Source organism: Manihot esculenta, chromosome 3 (genome assembly GCF_001659605.2).
Source record: "Manihot esculenta cultivar AM560-2 chromosome 3, M.esculenta_v8, whole genome shotgun sequence".
Classification (NCBI taxonomy): domain Eukaryota; kingdom Viridiplantae; phylum Streptophyta; class Magnoliopsida; order Malpighiales; family Euphorbiaceae; genus Manihot; species Manihot esculenta.
The window spans coordinates 7748419-7770121 of NC_035163.2; the positions used below are offsets into that span (position 1 = coordinate 7748419).

Genomic DNA, 21703 nt, shown 5'->3' on the forward strand with positions numbered 1-21703 from the left:
TGGCATAATGTCTCTTATCAATTTGTTGTTGCAATATCCTTATAGTGACAACAAATTTTCTTTTCCATCTCACTCTTTAGCCTTGAAGCCCAAGTCTCCAGTTGTAACAACAATATCTTTGATTCCTTACAACTGTTGGTGTTACAATCCGTGTCCTATAGGTCTGTTCCTCTTAGCTTGATTGGATGTAGTATGACTCATAGTGTTGTCTTTTTGTTACCAATAAATTGTGTGTTGTTGCCAACTCCATGTGATATACACGTTATTTATTTTTGAACTAAATTGATCTAGATTTAATAATTATTTAACATAAATTTACTGTTTTTAAATTCTAACAGTAATTTTTTTCTATCAATTTATAATAAATTAATGATAAAATAAGTTATTAGCGACATAATTTAACCCATATTTACTTTGGGTCTCATTTTTTCTCTTATTTTGTGTCTAGTGTATTTTTATTTGTTTTGTATATTGGGTTGGGTCTATTTTCGTCTTGTTCTTCTCTATTGTGCTTTGTTGTGTTTCTATTTTACGGTGCTTGTTATTTTATATCTCTTATATATTTGTTTTGGTTGTCTTGTAGGTATTGTTCTGCCTTTTCTTAGTATCTTTTATCTTTTGCAATCTTCTTCATCTTTTTCGGCAATAGTTGGTTACTAGTATAGATCCAGAGTTTGGATATTTTATTTATTTCTATATTTTATTATGTTAGTGTTTTAGCTCTCTTTAATGCTGGTGAGATTTTTGTTGTCTGTAGCATTGCTGTGCCGATGGTGGATCGGTATTCGGATCGGTGTTAGGCTGTGAGCTTAGTTTTATCCAATCTCATTTTATATATGTTTAATTTGGGTCTAATATATTATCTAATTTGATTTTATTTAACTTGATTTGATTTGATTTATTTTCTTTTAGGCTTTGGTAAACTTTTTCTACAATTCTCTTCTATTTTTCCCTTTAAGCTTTGTAAATACAACTCTACACATGATAAAAAAAATATATTTCATTTGTCATAAAATCTCCGAGTCAATTTATTTGATTGTGAGATTATATTAAAATATTTATACTATTTTAAAAAATTTATTAATCAGTTAATTTATTAATTTTAACGATTAAATATTATAAAAATATTTAAAACACTTTTACATAAACATAAATTAATAGATTTTTATAAAATTAAAAAATTAATTAATAATTTTTTTTTAAAAAAATATTTCTTAATTTCTATAATATAAAAAAATTTATTAATTAATTATTCAATTTTAATAGATTTAGTTGGTTATTCTATTTTAAAATACATTAAAATATTTTTGATATTTTAAAAAATATACTAGTTAGTTTTTTATTAATTTTAATTATTAAATATTTTAAAAAAATTTAAAATGTCTTTTATATAAATTATTTAATAAATTTTTTAAAATATAATAGATTAATTAATAATTTTTTTAAATTATAAAATTAAATATTAAAATATTTAATAATAAAATTAAGGAGAACTCACTTTTAAACTTTTTAAAATGTTATATACGGTTTTTCATATTTTAAGGATGAAATAATAATTATTTTTAATATAGATTAATATATTTTCTAGAATTGAGAGAGTAATTAAAACGCATCTCGTTATTTTTGTGTGGCCGCCCAGCCTTTCTCTGCAACCCTTCTCTCTACAACCCTTCTCTCACCTGAAAGCTTCATCCTCATGCAGCCGGCGACGAGCCCAACCGACCAGCAGAGGAGCAGCTCGTGCTACTAACACCTATGATAAAGGCTAACAACGGCGAGAACGCTGCTTAACTCTCATCGCGCCGAATATTTCACTGGAATCTCGCCACTTCGATTACTTCCCTTTTTCTGTGTAAGCAGCTATTGAAAATACATTCCCTGTTCTCGTTGGTTCACATGCATGCCTACTAATGTAACCGGATTATGTATTTGAGTTTTTGGGTCGAAGATTCCAGTTCTTTTACTCTTCAATGCGTTTTTCTTTGATTCCTGCAATTTACTCACGCGGAATTTATGGAAGGTTTCGCTTCTCTGTAAATTTTTCTTCCTTCTGTGCTCTTAAAATAGTTGATACTGCCGAGGAGACCAATGGCAATATTTATCATTGTAATTATGCGGAATTGCGGCGAAGAATGCTGGATTTTGCTACTTTCGGTGACTTCTCACAAGCTTTCTTAACTTTGAATTTCATGAAGAACCTGCCTGGAAAGCCTACTGTCTATGATTTTAATGCTTTAATGTATTATTATTTCAAGTCGAGGAACGTTTCTGTTCATTTGTTGATAGAACTTTACCTTGGAATGAAGAGGTATGGGCCTGCCCCAAATGCTCCAACTTTTAATACTCTTTGTAATGTTATGCTATCATCTGGAGATCTGCAAGATGCATTTTTTATTATTGAAGAGATGTGTGGAAGTGGTTTTGTGCCATCTTTTACAATTTTGTCAAAATTGTTGAAAAAAACACTTCAAATTGGGAGTTTGATGGATTCGCTTTATGCTTTTGAGATTATGTTGAAGTTAGGCTATGTCCCTACGGAGCCCACTTTTAATATGATGATTTGTAAGCTAATCAAAGCTGGGATGATACATGAGTCATACCTAGTGTTTTCCTGTCTTTTTGATAAGGGTTATTTTTTCGGTGTGCATACGTTCAATCCAATTCTATGGGCATTGTGTAAATCTAATCAGAGTTGCACTGCTCTGCAATTTTTTTACTTAATGAAGAAGAGAGGTGTTGTGTACAATGCATGCTCGTATACAGCTTTGGTTTATGGATTTTGTAGAGAAGGTCTTGAGGAAGATGCTCTGCAGTGTTTAGAGGAGATGCAAGGTGATGGTTGTAATCCCAATGTCAGAACGTACACTGTGCTTATTAAGTTTCTTTGTGATAATGGGAGGATTGAGCAGGCATTCAAAATTTTGGGTAAGATGGAAGAAGGAGGATGCAATCCAGACTTGGTTACATACAATGTAATTATCCGTGAGCTTTGTCATCAAGGTAGAATGTTGGACATTTTATATTTCATTCAGATTATAGATCAAAAAGGATTTTCTCTTGATTCATACACATATGCTGCCTTGGCTGGAGGCTTGTTAAAGAATGGCAAAGTCATGTTCCCATATGAATTGTTGTTTGATACAATTTTTAAAGGCTTCAGTGTAGATGTTGCTCTTTATAATATATATCTCCATTATTTATGCCGTCAGAACAGATTGACAGAACTGTCAACTATGTTGAACAGAATGATAGAAGAAGGCTTTATGCCAACTAATGTATCATATAACATAATTTTGGATGCTTTTTGTAGAGGAAATGGTGTTGATGAGGCTTTAAAGCTCTTGGAGCATTTTAATTGGGAAGCAAATGGGCCTGATGTAGTTTCATTCAACACAATTTTATGTATGGCATGCAAACAGGGTAACTCCCGGATGATAAAGAAGATTTTATATCAAATGGAGTGTGAAGGTGTTGAGTGTGATGTTGTCAGTTTCACTTGTCTGATCCACTATTTCTGCACGGTTAGGAAATTTTCAATGTGTTTAAAGCTGTTGGAAACTATGATGCATGGTGGCCCTTGTCCAACTGTCGTAACTGTTAAGTTGGTATTGGATAGACTTCGTAAGAATGGGTTAGTAGGAGAAGCGCTCCAATTTACTAATCGTTTTTATACGAAAGCTGGGCTTGCTTCAGAAAAGTGTATATTTGGATGTAGAGGTTCATGATACTAAAAAGGTGTCAACTTAATGTGGAATTCTAGAGATCCTAGATCATGTATGATCAAACTGTTGAATGAAGATATTGTGAAAGATTGGGCAGAACCCTAAGAGCTTTCATAGGCTATGTTTGATAAAAAAGAAACACATCTTGGGGGCAATAGAAGCTAATTGGTGAATATTGAAGTATGATAAAACTCCATAGCTTATAAATTATGTTTGGCTTTGTCTTTGGTGAGCACTGTTGCATTGAAGATTCAACTCCTGAATCAGGTATGAAGAACTCACATTTCAAGTATGCTTTTTCCACTTTGGATATTTGGAAAGTTAAAACAATGGTCTATAAGTTTTCTTCCTCCCCCTCCCTAGATCCACCTACCCTCTTTTCTTTTCAATGTTATCATCTGTTACAATTGGTTATAAATAACAATTTGTTTTTTTCCAGAATATATGCATATAGAATTTTCATTTGTCAATAATGATATAATTTTGGTAAAAAAAATTGTTGAGGAAATGACTTGTAATGTTCCATTTTAGTTGTTAATTCTGATTTCTATAGTTGTGTTATAATTTCTGCTTGTTGGAAATGTTAGGTTGAAGCATAGTGTAAGGTAGATCATGGAGTAGAACTTAGATTGGCTAGGAAAGGAGCTGTTTCTGCTGCTCTATAAGTGGCTGAGATTTCAGGGTTATTAAGAACTTTATGAAGAGAACTTCAGGGTTGGCAACTTGTTAAACTTCTCATTGCAGGCTGTCTTAATGGTGAGCTTCATCATTTCTTTGTTCACTAAATGACTCTGATAATACCTTACCAGTTTCCAAATCTATAGTAAAAAAAAAAAACTCTTTGTAATCAATAATCTCGTTCTTTTTGAGACATAGGGTCTGTTTGGTTTTGGCATTACTGCTGGAGCTGTTGTTGAGAAAAACACTTTCATAAATATACTAGTAAAAAATATTAAAAATTAATTTAAAATTATTTTTGATACAATCTAGTCATAACAACAACAAAATAACAAAATTTTTTTTTCCAAACTTCTTTTTTGAACAAAATCTGAAACGATCTTTTTTCCTTATGAAATCACTTTCCTAACTCACAATCTAATGTCAAACACGCTCATGATTTGGTCACTTTTGTTCACTTCTCAATTTGAGAACATGCGCTCACAGTTTAATTTTGTTCATTTATGAAGGTTCACTTCTTCCTTAAGCGAAGAGATGGGAATTTGTCAGATGTTTTGGGGTTGCGGCTTAAATTATGGGCTTTAGGACTTTGTGTCCTTGCTGCCTTGCCAATGGCATGGCAACAAACATGTCCTTCCCTGCATGAGCACCCATATTTGTTACTGGAGGTTCTACTGATGAGAAAACAGTTGCAATCTGCTGCTCTGGTATTGTAGCTTTTTTTACTAATTATCTGTTTTCGGAACACATGATACCTTTGACTTACTATATATACATGCAGCTCTGACCGTTATTGCATGACAGTCATGTCTTTTCCTCGTGTATTATTTAGAAAAAAGACATTTTTGGTGGTTTATGAGTTATGTGAACTTCCCTTTTCAACTCCTTGAGCATGTTTTTGGATTAGGAGATCCTTAAAGTATTTCCATCACTGAGGAACGATAGTGTCATTATTTTATATGCTGCTAAAGTTACTGCTGTGAGTACAAGTTCTCCCGTCTGTTCCTGTTGCTGAGGGATGGATGCTAACTGGTGATGCTTGTAAAGTTGAGGTCAATTTTGCAGCACATCAATATAAGTGACCCTGATATTAAACTTTTTAAGGTTTACTACTGTGAACATTATCTGTTAATATGTGAATAGTTTTTGATGAAGTAATTGTTACAATTTCATACAGAAACATATAAGTCTATGGTTTTAGATCCCTCACATTTGACACTGGAAGAACTTGATAGCCCCTGTCCACAAGTACAAACACATCAAAACTGCTGCTGCATGTTTTAAAAAGTAAATCTTTTGATGTTTTCTCCCAAATATTGACTTGAGGTAAACTTGACACAAAAATGTTCAATTTATGGTGCATTGTTGTGAAGGAATTCTTATCTTAAATCATTTTTCTTTTGCAAAAACATCTGGATAATTTGAATTGCCAACTGTACTGTAATAATTTGGCTGGTGTGCTTGGATCTCACACTGGCTGCTATCTCATGATGTGATTTGCACATCTTTCCTTAATATGCAACACTGCTAATTTTATAATTATAAAGTTGTTTTGCATCGGCTGTTTCTTCTTCAAATATGTTCCCTCTGAAGGTTTCAATTCTTTGTTTCTAGGCTCTACTTCCATTGGCCTCTAATGAGTTGGTGTCTACCAAAAGTGCTCTAGATTCTAGAGTCTAGACTTGTGCATGAACAGATGAAGAATGTGTTGAATCACACCAGTTATCTGAGGACGCATGCATGGAAACTTTTGTCAGGTATATCTTGTGCTTGTAGTTTGCATAAGATGGTAACAAAGTCTCTGATCATCACAGTTAAAAGTGCCATTTGTACAAAGGTGATAGCCAACAGTTATGCCTTACTTGCATTCAGAGGATGCAGCATTATTATTTAGCTGCCAAGCAATTTTATAATGACTCTTAGTGTTGTTTATGCAGGGGCACTTTACTCTAAATCCTTGTCAAGGAAGCTTATTTGGGGTGGTTGGGGGTGGGGGAGTGACATGTCTAGTAATTCTGAAAGAATTATGGATGCAGATGATGCATCTTCATATGTTGGTAGCTCTAGTGTGGGGAGTCAGTCCACGTATGAGCTATCTGAAATCTTGTCATTGGCAGATATTGGGCTACAATGTGCTGAGCTGCAAACCATCAGTTGCTACTTCTCTTGATGATATTGCTAATAAAAAGTCATCTGCCAGTCTCGGCAAGGACCATGACAGATTGATTATTAATGAATGGTACAATATGACTGTATACACCAGCAAGTGTAAGGTAAAATTTCTCTCCATATAATGTGCTGCTGTAGCTGTATTTTTCTTATGTTTAGCTCATAAGTTCTTGCTGCTTCTGTGCGATTGAATGTTTTTCCATGTGTGGAATGCATGGGGATGTGATTGGATTAGGAAGGACTGGAGCTCTATACAGAAGCTTGTATAAAGTTAAGTATGTTGAGTCTATATATGTTGTCTCTATCATTTATCAGAAAGTTTGATATCTCTTTCTCATTCACACCAGGGTGTTTTTGCCCCTCATTTGATTGTTTCAGGCAAGCTCTCCAATTGTACAAAAGTGCAAGGGGGACCCAGCACCTGTAGTTCTACAGATTTTAAACTCAATTGAAGGGTCCACAAGTAATGTAACGACTGTTCGTGCATGTAAGATGGGATGAAACTTTCTGTATCTATGTTTTTATGTCTAGTGGGCTAGGATTGAGCCAACATTATAAAGAGACTCTAGTCTAGGTTTCAAATGTTTTAAGGGATGTATGCTGTTATTTGGAACTGAGCTTGTTTCTGTCTTTCTGTAAATTAAGGATACTGCTTGCCAGGAAATACATGACATTTTATTGAAAATACTAAGTCAAATGAAACCAAGTTTGATTATAAACTCCATGACAATTAACTAAAGTCGGACATGCATGTGTGTAAACAAAACATCTATCTATAATGTTCAGACGCTTGTAACATGAAAATGAAATGCTGTGGCTATTTTAGCTCTATTTGATTCCTGTGGCATTTCTTCATGCCGTGTCTCAAGATTATCCAATATCCATTTTATCTGGTGCTATGGCTTTAATGTTGAGAATCTGAACTTTAAAGAATGTGGTCTTTCATTCTAACTTTATCAAGATATGACTTAAAGAGTTTCTTCAGTAAATTTTTTGTTAGTTAAATTTTCATGTAGAATGATGATTGGTCAATTGGTGAAACTGCACATGGTTCCTTGCTATGAAGTGTTGGCTAGGCTAGTAGAGAGCTGTTGATGTATTCTGTTCAAATTACACTCTCGCATATTGTTATTTTTTTGTACATGCAATTATCCTCCATTATTAGCATCTAAAGGATTACAAGGACTTTGTTCTAATACCTGCAAATGAAGTTCCATTTTTTTTTTATTATGTACAATCTATTTAACATGAGTTGGATCTTAGGTATGAAATTTTTGTAGAGGTGCTCCAAAAATCTTGGATGATTCACTTTCTGCTGATTCATATCCCAAAGTTCTGTATACCATCTACACTTCTGTGTTCAGAAAGGTCAGGTGTTCTCAACAATTTACAAAAATTCAGCATATCTCTGACTTCGAAGATGGACCTTGCAGTAATCTGGATGGGTTTGTTATGTTGAGTATGTTAACTACTCGCGTGAAGTAAGCTGAGCAATGTCTCTAAATGCTCAAGCATGTCTTTTATTTTTCAACTGAGACGGTCTTCATTTCAATCAGTATGCAGTGAACTTACTTTTCTTTTCTCCACATGTGCATTATGCATGTGCACAAGCCTACAAGTGATTTTTCTTTTGCTCACATCAGTGTTACGTATCATAGGAGGCAGAAGAAAAATAAAAAGAAGGATCTAGAAGGAAAAATGTAGATGTGTAACTGAGTGGTTGTAGTGTAAGTCGGTGGTTGTAACTGAACTAAAAGAATTGGAGGGAAAACAAGATTAGTTAGAAGGTAGTTGATAATGCATGTATAAAAGAAAGAGAGCTGAGACTGTAAAGGCATTTAAGAATAATCAATAATATTTCTCTTACCTTCTCATCCCTCTTTGAAATTTTATTCTCACCCGCTTTCTGCATTCTTTCTCACTAATTCCTTTTCTTTCTCATCTCTAATTCCATTCTCAATCCCAGAAGTTAGCTGCATTACAAGTGGAAGTGTGGACTGTGGAGTATTAGAATTCTAAAGCATTGCGATGATCACAATAGCTGCTGCGAACCACCAAAATTTAGAATTTGCAAGGATTTCTGGATTAGAAGATCATGTTAGACTACTGCAAGAAGAGTCCCGGAGGAATAAAGAAGAATTGACCCAGAAAATTGAAGAAGAATCCAAGAAGAATAAAGAAGAGTTAGACACAGAAGATTGATGTTCCATGCGACTCATTCTTGGAGAAATGCTAGCCCTTCTGACAACAAGGTACATTGAAGAATAAAGAGAATTCAGGAAGTGGTCTTCAGGAAGTGCCCACGAGGGAGTCGACAATTATGCAGCGTCACCGGGAGGGAAAGGCCTTTCAGGAACCCCCGAGGGCTGGATCTAGCGCTGCAACAGGCCCATATCCACAAGACAGGCAATGCAGGTTCTAACATACAGAAGGTAGGCTCGAAGTTCTTTCCAAAGTCAAATTGATTTCTTTTTATGAGAATGAGTCAAGAGCGTGGATTAGGAAGTGTAATAAGTACTTTGAGGTTTATGGAGTTTGGGCTGATCAAAAAGTGGATCTTGTTAGTTTATTCTTAGCGAATAAGGTATATTTTTTATTTCATAACTAGATTAAGGGAGAGAAAAACACGAGTGGAAAGATTTTGAGAAAGAATGCAGAAAGGAGGTGAGAATAGAATTTTAGAGAGGAATGAGAAGGCAAGAGAGATATTGTTGATTATTCTTGAATACTTTATAGTCTCAGCTCTCTCTCTTTTGTGCATGTATTATCAACTACCTTCTAACTAATCTTGTTTTTTCTCCAATTCTTTTAATTCAATTACAATTACAACCACTTAGTTACACTACAATTACTCAATTACACATCTACATTTTTTCTTCTAGATCCTTCTTTTTATTTTTCTTTTGCCTCCTATAATACGTAACAATCAGTTATCTATTTCATACACTGAAATCAAAATATAATAAGTAATATCTCTTATTGTTATAAGAAGGAAAGTCAACTTGTAATTTTTATTCTCGTTTAGGATGGCATAATCTTAATAATTACTTGATTATAGAGATTTGTAAATACATTACTTAGGAAGATTTTATAGGTCAATTATATGTAGAGAGAATTTTTGCTAACAATATTTATTGGTTTTTCTCCTCAAAACTATACGGTATTAGATCTTTTCATGTGAGGAAGAGTCTGATAGTATGAGAAACCTAAGAGTTTGGAAACCCAATTTCTATATCACCCATATAGGATGACAATTTGATCTCACCACCCACTCTACAAGGGGTACCTATTGCTAACCAGCCATCTGCTAAGGCCGATATGCCTAATTTGCCTAGACTGTTGTTCTTGTATGCACTAGCATGTGAGGGAGTTTTTGGCTACCATTTCCATTTTGCCTGTTTTCTACTTGGTTGACTTAACGAGGGATGCAAGCCAAGTGCTGCACTGCTCCATTTGGTTACTCCTTGAAGAGGCTCTTCCTTATTTAGGTGTGATCTCTATTTTTTTTTTATTATTTCTAGTACTACAATATCTGTTTCAATGTGTATTTAGTCAAAATTAACTCTATTCTTTTTGGGTTTCTATTTGTGGTTGGAGTTTTTGATTTGGATTTTTGTTTCTTCCTTTTTGGTTGATTTGTATTGTTTGTGGTCTTTTACATCATGTTACTTTTGGTTTGGTTGGTATGAAATTTCTATTCCTCTATTATTTTGTCTCTTCCTAAAACTGATGGAGAGTAAATTAGTAATAGTGGATGTGATATTAAAGGCAAAAAAAGATACGATTAGGAGAGGCGAAGCCTCTTGCAAGAGGCAAGTGCCTTTCTTTGTTTGGCTTGAGGCGGATGTGAGGTAAGGTGAGATATTACCTCTTGAAAATCACATGTATGCCTTTTCTTTTTTTGAAAGACTAAACTCTAATCCATATTCCTTTTGAAGCTGCTGATCGGAGAACTAAATTTTAAGTATTAATTAGAGGATATATTCACATAATTATTGTAATTAGTTAGGGATTTATATCCTATAATTAGGCTAATTAATTAAAGATATATATCTCTATAATTATCCTAACTAATTAGGAATATAGTCCTAATTATTTAGCATAATTATAGACATACTTATAGGGATATAGTCCTAATTATTTAGCATAATTATAGACATACTTATAGGGATATAGTCCTAATTATTTAGCATAATTGTAGATACACTTATATATCTTAACTAATTAGAAAAGAAAGAATATAATATCTACCGATTTCTAATATTCAAGTATATTCCAATATTAAAAATGGTTACCTATTTGTATATACATATGCCTATAATTCAACTAATTAATTAGTATTAAAAAGGGTTACCTATTAGTATTATGAGTTTTGACCCCAAGAAAGTGGGATGTCTGGAAATTAGGAGGTAATAAAAGACTGTTTCTTTTAGGTTGCATCATCTTTAAGTAGGTTCTGCCATTTAATGAGGCCCTGCAAAACTGTGGTGGATCCTCTAGTGATAGCTCTAGTATGTAAAACTTGTTCTGGGGCTATGATAACTTCTCCTTCCTGCATCAGTGGCAAGTCCCCCAAAGGAGTATTATACTCTCTCAACCTTTTCTTCGACATTGAAACAGGGAAGACTGGGTGAATGGTAGAAGTAGGAGATAGTTGGAGCTTATAAGCAACCTTCCCACTCTATAACTTTGAAGGGCCCATAAAATTTGGTAGAAAGCTTGAGATTAGTTTTTAAGGCCACAAAAGATTATCTGTAGTGTTGCAACCTTAAATATACCCAATCTCCCACTTCAAATTCTCTCTCAGTTCTCTCTTTGTCTGCCTGTTGCTTCATTCTATTTTGGGTCAATGCTAAATTTTCTTTGACGGTAGCAATAAGCTGTGTTTTTGTGACAAGTCCTCTTAGAATCCACAATAGGTGTTATTTAGGTATTAAGGGCAAAAAGGAAGGGGAATAGCCATACAATGCCTCAAAGGGTGACAGTTTAATAGAGCTGTGGAAAGTGGAATTATACCACCATTTTACTAAACTGAGCCACTTGGACCAAGCAGCTGGTTGAGAGTGGCACTTGCACCTGAGATAAGCTTCTAGACACTGGTTGAACCTTTTTGTTTACCCATTTGTTTGAGGGTGATAGGTTGTGCTAAGGGTGAGAATGGTGGCCATGCACTTAAAGAAATCCTTCTAGAATAGATTTGTAAAAACTTTTCCCCTGTCAGACATAACATATTCAGGTGCTCCATACAATTTGAACACATGATCCATGAAAAGTTTGGCCACAGTGGATGCTGGAAGGGAATGAGAGAGGAATAAAGTGCCCATACTTTGTTAATTTGCACATTACCACCAAAATAGTATCCTTACCCTAGACTTAGGAAGACTCTCAACAAAATCCATTGAGATATGCTACCAGGGTTGGCTGGGAATGGGAAGGGGTTGCAGCAGGCCTAGACTGGCGACATTCTCATGTTTACACCTAGCACAAGTGTTACACCCTTTAATCCATTTGACAACATCAATGAGCATTCCAGGCCAATAAAAGTGTCTCTTCAGCTTGATGTGAGTACCATTAATTGCAAAGTGACCACCCATTAGAGAGCCATGATACATTGCTAGTAACTGATGCCTAAGCCCTATAATTGTACCCACATAAAGCTTACCTTTGTGGTACAATAAGCGATTTTTGAATTGGAACCCAGATTGGGCATTAGTGTCTACTGAAACTGTTTAATAAGCTCAGCAGCTTGTCATCCCCTCATAACTTTGAGAAACAGAAGTCATCCATTTAGAAGTGATAGATGATTGCGACATAAAGGAGGCAGTAGTTACTGCATTGGGTTGCCTAGATACGGTATCAGCAACCTTATTTTCTACCCATTTTCTATAGATAATTTTGTAATCTAACTCCAAAAGTTTAGAAATACCTTTGTGCTGCAAATGTGAATGCAATCTCTGTTCTATCAAGAATTTAATACTCTCATGACCAGTTTTGATAAAAAAACTATCCTTGCTCAAGATAATGCCTCCACTTTCCCGCTGTAAAGGAGATTACAAGAAGCTCCATATCATACACTGATAACCTTGACTTCTAAGACTAAATGCCTTTGAAATAAAGGTAATAGGGTGGCCTTCTTGCTGGCTGCACCCATTACCCAATTATTTGTATATGTCTCAATTGAAAAAGGTAAGGAAAATTTTGGCATAGCCAATATAGGAGCCTTTGTCATTGCTTTTCTGAATGTAAGAAAAGCTTGCTGAGCTGTGGAAGACCATTGAAAGGCATCCTTCTTGAATATGTCTGTTAAGGGCTCGACTAATATGCCATAATGGAAGATTAATTTCCTATAATACTCGGTCAGTCCTAAGAAACTTTTTAACTTCTTGATTGATGTTGGAACTAGCCAATTTACCATAACTTCCACCTTCTTTGGGTTTGTGGCTACGCATTCCTTAGAGATTATATGCTCCAAATACTCTAATTCTCCTTAAAGGAAGGAACACTTGGACTGTTTGGCACACAATTGTTGTTGCTGCAGTACTTGAAAAACATTCTCTAGGTGCTCTAAATGAGATGACAAGTTAGGGTTGTATACTAGGATATCATCAAAGAAAACCAATACAAACTTCTTGAGGAAGGGTTTAAAGATCTCATTCATCAAGGATTGAAATGTTACAGGGGCATTAGTAAAGCCAAAGGGCATCACACTGAATTCATAATGATCTTAGTAAGTTCTAAAGGCTATTTTAGGGATGTCAGGAGGGTCCATCCTAATTTGGTGATATCCAACCTTAAGATCAATCTTAGAAAACACAACTGCCTCATGTAACTCATCCAATAAGTCATCAATCATAGGTATGGAAATTTTGTCCTTGATAGTCATATCATTGAGCTTTCTATAATCCACACAAAATCACCATGTTCCATCCTTTTTCTTAACTAACAAGACAGGGGAAGTATAGGGACTTTTACTGGGTTGGATAATAGAAGAAGCTAGCATTTCATAAACCAGTTTCTCAATCTCAACTTTGTGATAGTGGGGATATTTGTAGGGTCTGATGTTAACAGGAGAAGCTTCAGGTTTGAGAGGGATGATATAATTATGGCCTCGAAAAGCTGGTAGTGTGGGGACTCTTGAAAGATAGTATCATATTTCTAGAGCAACACTTTTAGTGCAGGGTGTTTTGGGGCAGTTTCAGTGATGGGATGCTGATCAAAACTGGGCAAACTGGGGACTGAGATTAGAAATAAGGGAGAGTGAAAATTCTTCCCTTGTTTATGCATTAATTCCTGGAATTCTTCATAATGGCCCATCATAGCAGTGTTCACAACATTTGTTATCCCTTGCAGAGTTACCACTTTTCCACTTCTCTTAAATGTGGTTAAATGTGGTTTTGGAGAATTCAAAAATTATATCAAATCCTCCTATATCAAATAGAAGGGGATTGACGCTCCTCATCCAGCCCACTCCTAAAATTATATCAAATCCTCCTATATCTAGCACCCTGAAGTAAAACAAAATTGTTGGCTTTGAATCTTCTAACTAAAAGACTCCTACAAATGTCTGCAAGTTATTTTTCTTCCATCTACCACAGTGATAGCAGTGGAAGAAATTTGAATGAGAGGCAGCCCCAAATCATCCATCACTTTCATATCTATGAAACTATTTGTACTTCCATTATCCACCAGAATAACTAATTGTATGTTCTTATAACCCCTAACATCTTAATTTTTTTCATTCCCTGACTTCCTTTCACTGCATGAATAAAAAAGGTTGCCTCCTTAGGTTGTTCCTATTATTCCATAACTTTTGGAGTCTCATGTCTTACTTCCTCTCCATTATCATCCAGTCCTCCTCCATGTACTGCCATAATAGTTTTTGATTTGCACTGATGCCCTAGGAAGTACCTTTCCCCACACTTATAATAAGGTCTAGGATTATTTCTATTACTAGAAGTAGGTGGCAGGGTATTGCTAGAAGTGGTTGATGTTTAGGCAGTCACAGGTGTATTGGTGGCTGTTTGGGACCTAGTGTTGGAAGTAGAGGGTTTCTGAGTGGATGACATGTCTGTAATCGGTGGCTTAGGTGGATATGGATGTGTTTGGCTAAATTGAGTGGTTCTGTTGGTGTTTGGGTAGGAGTTTGCAGAAGAATTTTGTATTTGGTAAGCATTTTTGGGAGTGTTTGGATAAGAAAAGGGCTTGTAAGGAGGTTGAGGCTTTTTACTACTCTTCAGTAGCTGCTCTTGCAATCTTGCTATCTTAAATGCTGGTATAAATTGGCAGGTTTAATCATCCTCGCCATAGGTCTTGTATCATCCCTTAATCCACTTATGAAGGCTAATGAAAATATGCTTCAGCCAATTCAGGCATAACTCTCTCCATTCTCACTCTCAACCCTTCAAACACATCTTGGTACTCAACTACAAAATTTTCCTGTCTGAATTCCTCTACAATATCCTCTATACCCTGCTCCCCAAATCTATTGCAAATACTCATCATAAATTCTTCCCATGAATTGGATCCATTCTTAATCCAATTTTGAGACCATGCATCAGCCCTTTCAATTAAAAACAACCTAGCAATATTAACCCTCTATTCTCTCGATACATTATACGTCTTAAAATACTTCTCACACTTCCTAATCCAACACCTTGGATTCACCCCTTCAAATGCAATTAATTTAATTTTAGGCAATAATTTAGACATGCCTTCAAAATCAATTCTAGATTCGAGATTCTCCTTGTCTCGGTTGGGTAGAATTCCTCGGCTCTCTCCTCTTTTACCACTTCTAGACGATGTCTTCCCTTCCACATGGGTTTCTTTTCCTTCATCTCCTACCAGATGCACTAACAGGGATCGTAACTCACCCAGAATGACATTCTCATTTTCTTTCGCAGATTGCTTGAATTCATTCTGCAGCTCCTGCAATTCACCACTGAACTTCTCGACGGTCTTCCTAGAATACTCCTGAAGCATACTGAGTTGCTCCTCCAATTCCTCTAGTTTTACAATATCAGAACTAACCACCATTGATGATCTTGTCATTTTTCGCAGCTGGAAACCTCTAACGACTCTTAGCCATAACCGACTCTCAGCCATAATCCAGTAGGCTTTGATACCAATTGTTAAGGGAGAGCCTTAACAAGAAATTAGATGAGAAGGAAGGGTTTAGAAGAAGAAGGAAGAAGAAAAGAGAGAAGGAATATGAGAGAGAAAGGTGAGATTGTATTTTCTAGTAACTTTTCAATATGCATTACAAACTATTTCTCTCTTTATAGCTATGGTTGTTATAACTAACAACTAGTACATCTATATAACTAATCCAGCTCATACCCACATATTCTAATCAATCTTTCCATACTCTACTTATTTATTATTACTGTTGCTGTAACTTCTGGACTATTCTTCTTATGTCACTTCCTCCTTCGATATGTAATAACATTCAAAATAACTTTTTTGACTTGGAATGGCTCTTATACCAACTGTAACAGCGAGTGTAATTTCATTTTAGTTGGAAATTCAAAATATTTGTGACCTTCATTAGCAAATTTATTGGAGTTAAATGTTTGTTTCGAAATAAATAATTTGTATTTGAAAAATTTTTATCGTGAAAAATATTTTTTTTAAAAAAATATTTTTTTAAAAAGATTTATTTTCTATAATTTAATTTTAATTTAAAAAATAAAATATATTAATAAATATATTTAATAAAATTGTCAAGTGTAAAAAAAATTATTTTTAAAATTATTAAAATTTTTTATTAAAAAAAATATTATGTCAGATTAATTTTTCTAAGGTCTTAAACATTAGAAAAGGTAGAAAAATTTTATTTTCTATGAAATAAATAAAGTTTTTAAGCTCTTTTTTTAATGGTTTTGTAGATACTTCTAGTAGTTTTTCCTGCATTGTGCAAGATTTTTTTTTTCTTTGTCGAAGCTGCATCGTGCAAGATAGACTTTGGTCTATGCCCTTTTCAAATGGTGTAGCATTGACATGGGATACTCGAGAACTCTGGTTGTTGATTGTTGCCTTGGTTGTTGATTGTTGCCTCGCCTTGGCTGAAGGTTTGAAGCAGTAATCAATCAGTTGCAAGGAGCGGTGCTTCCTACCTGGGTTGGTTACCATGTCAAGTTGTTAGAAAATTAGGGATGACCATTTGATTTTCAACCTAAATCAAATTGAATAAGTTGAAAATTAAAATTTTAATATTTATAAAAAATGAATTAAATCAATTCTGAAAATAAATAATTTGAATTAAATTAATCTGATTCGATTTGAATTAATTCGATTTTTATATTTTAATTTTCATATTTAAAATTTAGTTAAAATATTTTAATTTTAATTATGATTTAATTTTCGTATTATTAAAAATTATATATTATTATTACTAATTAATTTAATTTGATTTTATTAATTTTATTTTCATTAAAATTGAACTGAATCAAAATAATTAAAAGTGTCAATGTTTATCTTATGCTAGAGATTGTTTTCTTCGGGCGGGTTGTATTTTTACGGATAACCAATCCTTAGCCTTGGCTATTCGCTCTCCTCTGGATGACTTTTCAGAGTTTGGATTAGTTGTTTCTGATTGCAAAGATGTTATGCGGTCTCAGGGTAACATTCATGTTTGTTGGGTACGGCGTTCAGAAAATAGAACCGCCCATTTATTAGCTAGAGAGTCTATTCATCATGGTAGATTCAAGATTTGGATTGACATTCCTGATTGTCTCTTGGATTATTATTATACAAGATAAATAAAATCTTTTTTGATTAAAAAAAATAATAAATTCAATAAATTAAAAAGAATAAAAATTAAATTAAATTTTTAAATTAATTCAATTTAATTTTTTTTTATTTGAATTGTACTCACTCCAATTAGATTCTCACATCTTGTTTTTCTCCTTTGGGCCGCAGAACTTGGATACATTTGGCCTATTTAAGATGGGTTTAGGCGTGGAAGAAGCAACAATTTCACTCTAATGCGACAGAGCAAAATCAACCGAAATACGCTTGGAAGTTATAAGTGGGTTATTGCTGCTACTTTAAAAACTCCTTTATTTTCTCTATTTCTAAATGTGCATGTGAGAGTGATCAATGTCATAATACAATGTGCATCACTGTCCATCAAAACCCATCCCACACCATTTGCCACTAAGAAACAAAACTTGAAAAATCCATCTAATCAGGTTTATAACCTAGCACGGGCATGCTAGCACCAAAACAGAATAGGATCTAAAGTTCCAGGATGTTAATGCCATAAAGAACATATAATTAAGCATTTTCTGACTTTTTGGTTTCATCATATTTTTTAAGAACTGCGAACCTTATTCGCCTTGTAATGCGATTCAAATTGCAGGTCCAAAAAATATATATATTTCAACACGATATCTATGAGCACACTTTCAAGGAGATATTGAAGAATCTCTTTTATACAATTGTATAAAAGAAATGGTGGTTGCTATCGTAAAAAAAAACAATGATCAGGAATTTGGCTGTAAAATCAGTATGAACTGATTTATTGATTTTTTTAAAGAAAAAAATATAAAGACTAAATTAAAATAGAGAGAATAAAGTGTAAATTTCTCTAAAATACAAAGATTAAAAAATAACAATAATAATGATAAGAAGGAGAAGGAGAAAAAGAAGAAAATTGTAATAGCACCAGCAAATGCTTTGGTGAGAAAGCCTTCAACCATCACGTATTAAAATGTCAAGATTTACACATAATCCCTGTTGAAGTCACACAATGTCAAAATCCAAAAGCATTGTCGATGGACCAAATATCACTTTCAATTTCAGAATATTACTATAACTTGCATGCTTATTGCTCAAAGGGGCTTTTCACCCATTCCAGAACCCACAAAGCATAAGGGAATTACTTGGAACAAGCACCTCAGTACTACACAACTATATTATGAACAAGCAATATTTGCATTCTCTCCCATATCAAAGGAAATATTTCCTAATTATATACTTCTTATCCACAAATTTAAAAACCAAAGAAGAATCAAGCAATTGCCAAGTCGATTAGGTGACAGTGACCGACTCTGAGGTTGCAGAACCGGAGGAAGAGGCATTGGCATCACCCACAACATTCTTTAGTTTCACGGACGAACACTCAGCTGAAGACCCAGATTCAGAGATATCTCCAATGTCCAAGGTGTCGGGAAGATTTTCAGGAGACTCAAAAGTGTCAAACTGCATACAAAAAACTCATAAATTAGTATAATCCAAAAAGTTATAGGCCCAAAAGTTGGCAAGAAGTCCCCAATGGCTTGTTCACTTGTAGAAAACTACAGCAAGTTAATGGAAAATTTTTCTAAGAAACTGGAAACCAGAGTTTTGTGTTCACGTGTCAGTCTTCCAAACAGAGAACTGGAAAATCAGTTTTCCAGTTTTCCCACATTTAATTAATATTTGGAAGACAACTCAAAAATGTTTTCCATGGTTGCTTTTCACACTAAAAATTATGTTTTCTAAATGAAAGCAATAACTCTTTTATAACAAAAATGAAATAACTAATTTAGAAAACATTTAAAACTAATAATATTATTATAAAATAAAATTATTAGAACATGGCAAAAAAATTTTGAAGTAAAAAGTAATTAAGTTTTAAAAAAGTTTTATAATAATTTATGTTTTAATTTTGAAAATTATAAGTATTTTTTATTATTTTGAATTTGAAAACGATTTTTTTAAATGAAAACTACAGTTTTTTTAGAAAATAGAAAACGGAGAACTGTTTTCTACAAGTACACACCCCAAGCTTTTCAATACACCAATTTGCCAATAAGTTTGTTTGTAGTTCACCACCAAATATATGATCAGCACAGCACAGCAACAGATCTAATATATTAATCTCAAAGAGATGTCTTTATGTGGATATGTGGGCATATGTGCATGAACTTTTAACGCATAAGAGGATAGCAAACAACATGATAAACAGTCCCACTAACTCCAAGCAAGGAGTTTATTTTGTATTACTTAAACACACAAAACGGACACTTCATTCATGTCAAATTTCATATTCGGAAATGGCAGCAATCTAGCATTAGAGAGGGGAAAAAAATAACTTTTAACAAATCAAAACAGTTAGATGTGAGAATCATCAAACAGGCAATAAAGAAGTGAAGAGAAGCAAGTGAAACATGGATAATGTGAGCAAAGCATATGCAATTTGAGGAAATAAGACTAGTAGAAAGAATAGGGAGGGGAAAAATAACAAATAGTGCAGCAACCTATAAGCTTTTAGCACATGTATAGTCATCATTTCAAGTTGAATTTACTTTGCAGTTTCACTAGTTTAATCTCACAAATAAAAATCCAAAATGTATTTTCACGGATTACTACTGTAATAACTTCCACTATCATTTCACCATTTTGAAATATGCATTATCTAATGTCATAATTTGCAGCCAAATTTAGGGATCAAACATACACCCAAACCAGCCAACCTATCTTCCACCCAACCGAGTTACCTCAAGTTCGTTTATCATATCAATAGTGGCAGAGAGAGAGAGAGAGAGAGAGAAAAGACATAATTTACCTCAAGTTCGTTTATCATATCAATAGTGGCCTCCAAGTCACCCTTGTTTGCCATATAGACATCATTAAGAGACTCATTAGAAATGCCAGGAAAAGTCATCTGAAGATATTCCAAATCCATGTCAAATTCCTCATCCATCATCTGCTTGTTTGCCAATTCACTTAAATTTTGAGATGATGAACCATAAAAGCCATGCACAGAGTCATAAAAGCCATGCGCAGAGTGACTTTTCAGTACAGATACTTGAGGAATTGAAGAAGATTGATTATGCTGCCTGTTATGTGTAGTATGCTCAGCAGGTTCATTCCAGATAGTTTGATTGCCAATCTGAGAAACTTTGGTGGTCACTCTAGGAACTTTAATTTCTTCAGCTGCTTCTCTTTCAGACAGTGGTATGTATGATGCAGCATAAGGGTTCAATGTAGATAGTCCTGGCTTCATTGCCTTAATTCGGATGTAAGATCACTGTTTGACATTGACTCAACTCAAAGAGCATACAGAAAAATCAATATTCACAATCTTTCTTCAGAAACTTGCAATTTAATAAATTTTTGAAGACTTAAAATTTCCTAATTGACCTATATAGGTATCAAAACAATGAAAAATATGAAAGAATATTAAGACATGTTAATGGTCCAGGACAATCATTTGACCACCTCAAAAGATAAGTTGCACTACCGGTAAATACTCATATCCACCAACTTTGAAATTTAAACAAGAGCAAAGATGCTTCATTAGGTTAGACCTTTTCAAAGTAAGAACCCAATTTCACAAGAGTATCAAACCTTTTTTTCTTTGTAATTTTGAAAATTTTCCTCAAGAAAGGAATATAAAAAATATACAAACATGACGATCAAAAACTAGAACAGGATTTTCAATCAACTGCAAGTTATTCCCTTGTACCTCCACCTAACACAACATTCTCAAATCTTTCTCTATCATCGAGTTCCAAGAATTATGCTGAACTCAAATACACAATCCGGTTAAACGATCCAAAGAAAAAGGAGTCACGATCATTTATAAACGTGGATTTGATGCTTATAAAAAACGATTAACCCCAAAAGAGATGGAAAAAAAAAACCGGATCACGCACTCAATTCAAGTAAGATCAACGCCAATGCCGATGCCGATCTTCATTTCGTCACAATAATCAAAGTGCAAACAAGAATTGAACATAATTATAGAGAAAAAGTACCTGTTACAAAGATGGATAACGGAGATAAATGGGGAATTCCTGAAGAAATGAAACCCCCAAATTCCTTTAGCTTTTTCTTTTTAGAGATGGAAGAGCAAGAGACCGGTTGGGAAAAAGAAAAAGAAAAATAATTGATGGATACCTAATAGAAAAAGCCTCGCCCTTTTGCTTTGAATCGGTGAAATAACTTCCATCCTATTTAACTCTTAAAAAATTAAAGAAAATATTTATTTATTTTAAAAAATATATTAAAACGTTAATAGATTTTAAAAGTTTATTAATTTTAATTTTTAAATATTATTAAAAAATTAAAAATATTTTTAATATAAAAAAATCAATTAATGAATAATTTTTATAAAATTAGAAGATCAACTAATTAAATTTTTCTTT

General features: G+C 33.8%; 2 protein-coding genes across 18 annotated transcripts; one reads left to right on the plus strand and one right to left on the minus strand.

Moving 5' to 3' along the window:
• The first annotated feature begins 1598 nt into the window (after window positions 1–1598).
• On the plus strand, window positions 1599–9417 carry LOC110611083 (pentatricopeptide repeat-containing protein At5g16640, mitochondrial). 15 transcript variants are annotated; one of them, XM_021751200.2, is made up of 8 exons: window positions 1599–3989; window positions 4310–4478; window positions 4910–5107; window positions 6015–6237; window positions 6338–6673; window positions 6805–6844; window positions 6948–7056; window positions 7833–9417. In XM_021751200.2, the coding sequence occupies exon 1, from the start codon at window positions 1971–1973 to the stop codon at window positions 3723–3725; it is 1755 nt and encodes a 584-aa protein (XP_021606892.2). In that variant the 5' UTR covers window positions 1599–1970; the 3' UTR covers window positions 3726–3989; window positions 4310–4478; window positions 4910–5107; window positions 6015–6237; window positions 6338–6673; window positions 6805–6844; window positions 6948–7056; window positions 7833–9417. The 15 variants fall into 15 exon arrangements, with proteins under 15 accessions (XP_021606892.2, XP_021606889.2, XP_043810475.1 ...); XM_021751197.2 differs by having other exon boundaries at window positions 6805–6839; XM_043954540.1 differs by having other exon boundaries at window positions 6805–6839; window positions 8536–9417.
• An 8789-nt stretch (window positions 9418–18206) lies between these two features.
• On the minus strand, window positions 18207–21488 carry LOC110612343 (polyadenylate-binding protein-interacting protein 5). 3 transcript variants are annotated; one of them, XM_021753110.2, is made up of 3 exons: window positions 21314–21488; window positions 20119–20597; window positions 18207–18770 (listed from the first exon to the last, which is right to left on the minus strand). In XM_021753110.2, the coding sequence occupies exons 2-3, from the start codon at window positions 20557–20559 to the stop codon at window positions 18600–18602; spliced, it is 612 nt and encodes a 203-aa protein (XP_021608802.1). In that variant the 5' UTR covers window positions 20560–20597; window positions 21314–21488; the 3' UTR covers window positions 18207–18599. The 3 variants fall into 3 exon arrangements, with proteins under 3 accessions (XP_021608802.1, XP_021608801.1, XP_021608800.1); XM_021753109.2 differs by having other exon boundaries at window positions 20119–20602; XM_021753108.2 differs by having other exon boundaries at window positions 20119–20583; window positions 21314–21486.
• Between the last annotated feature and the right edge of the window lie 215 nt (window positions 21489–21703).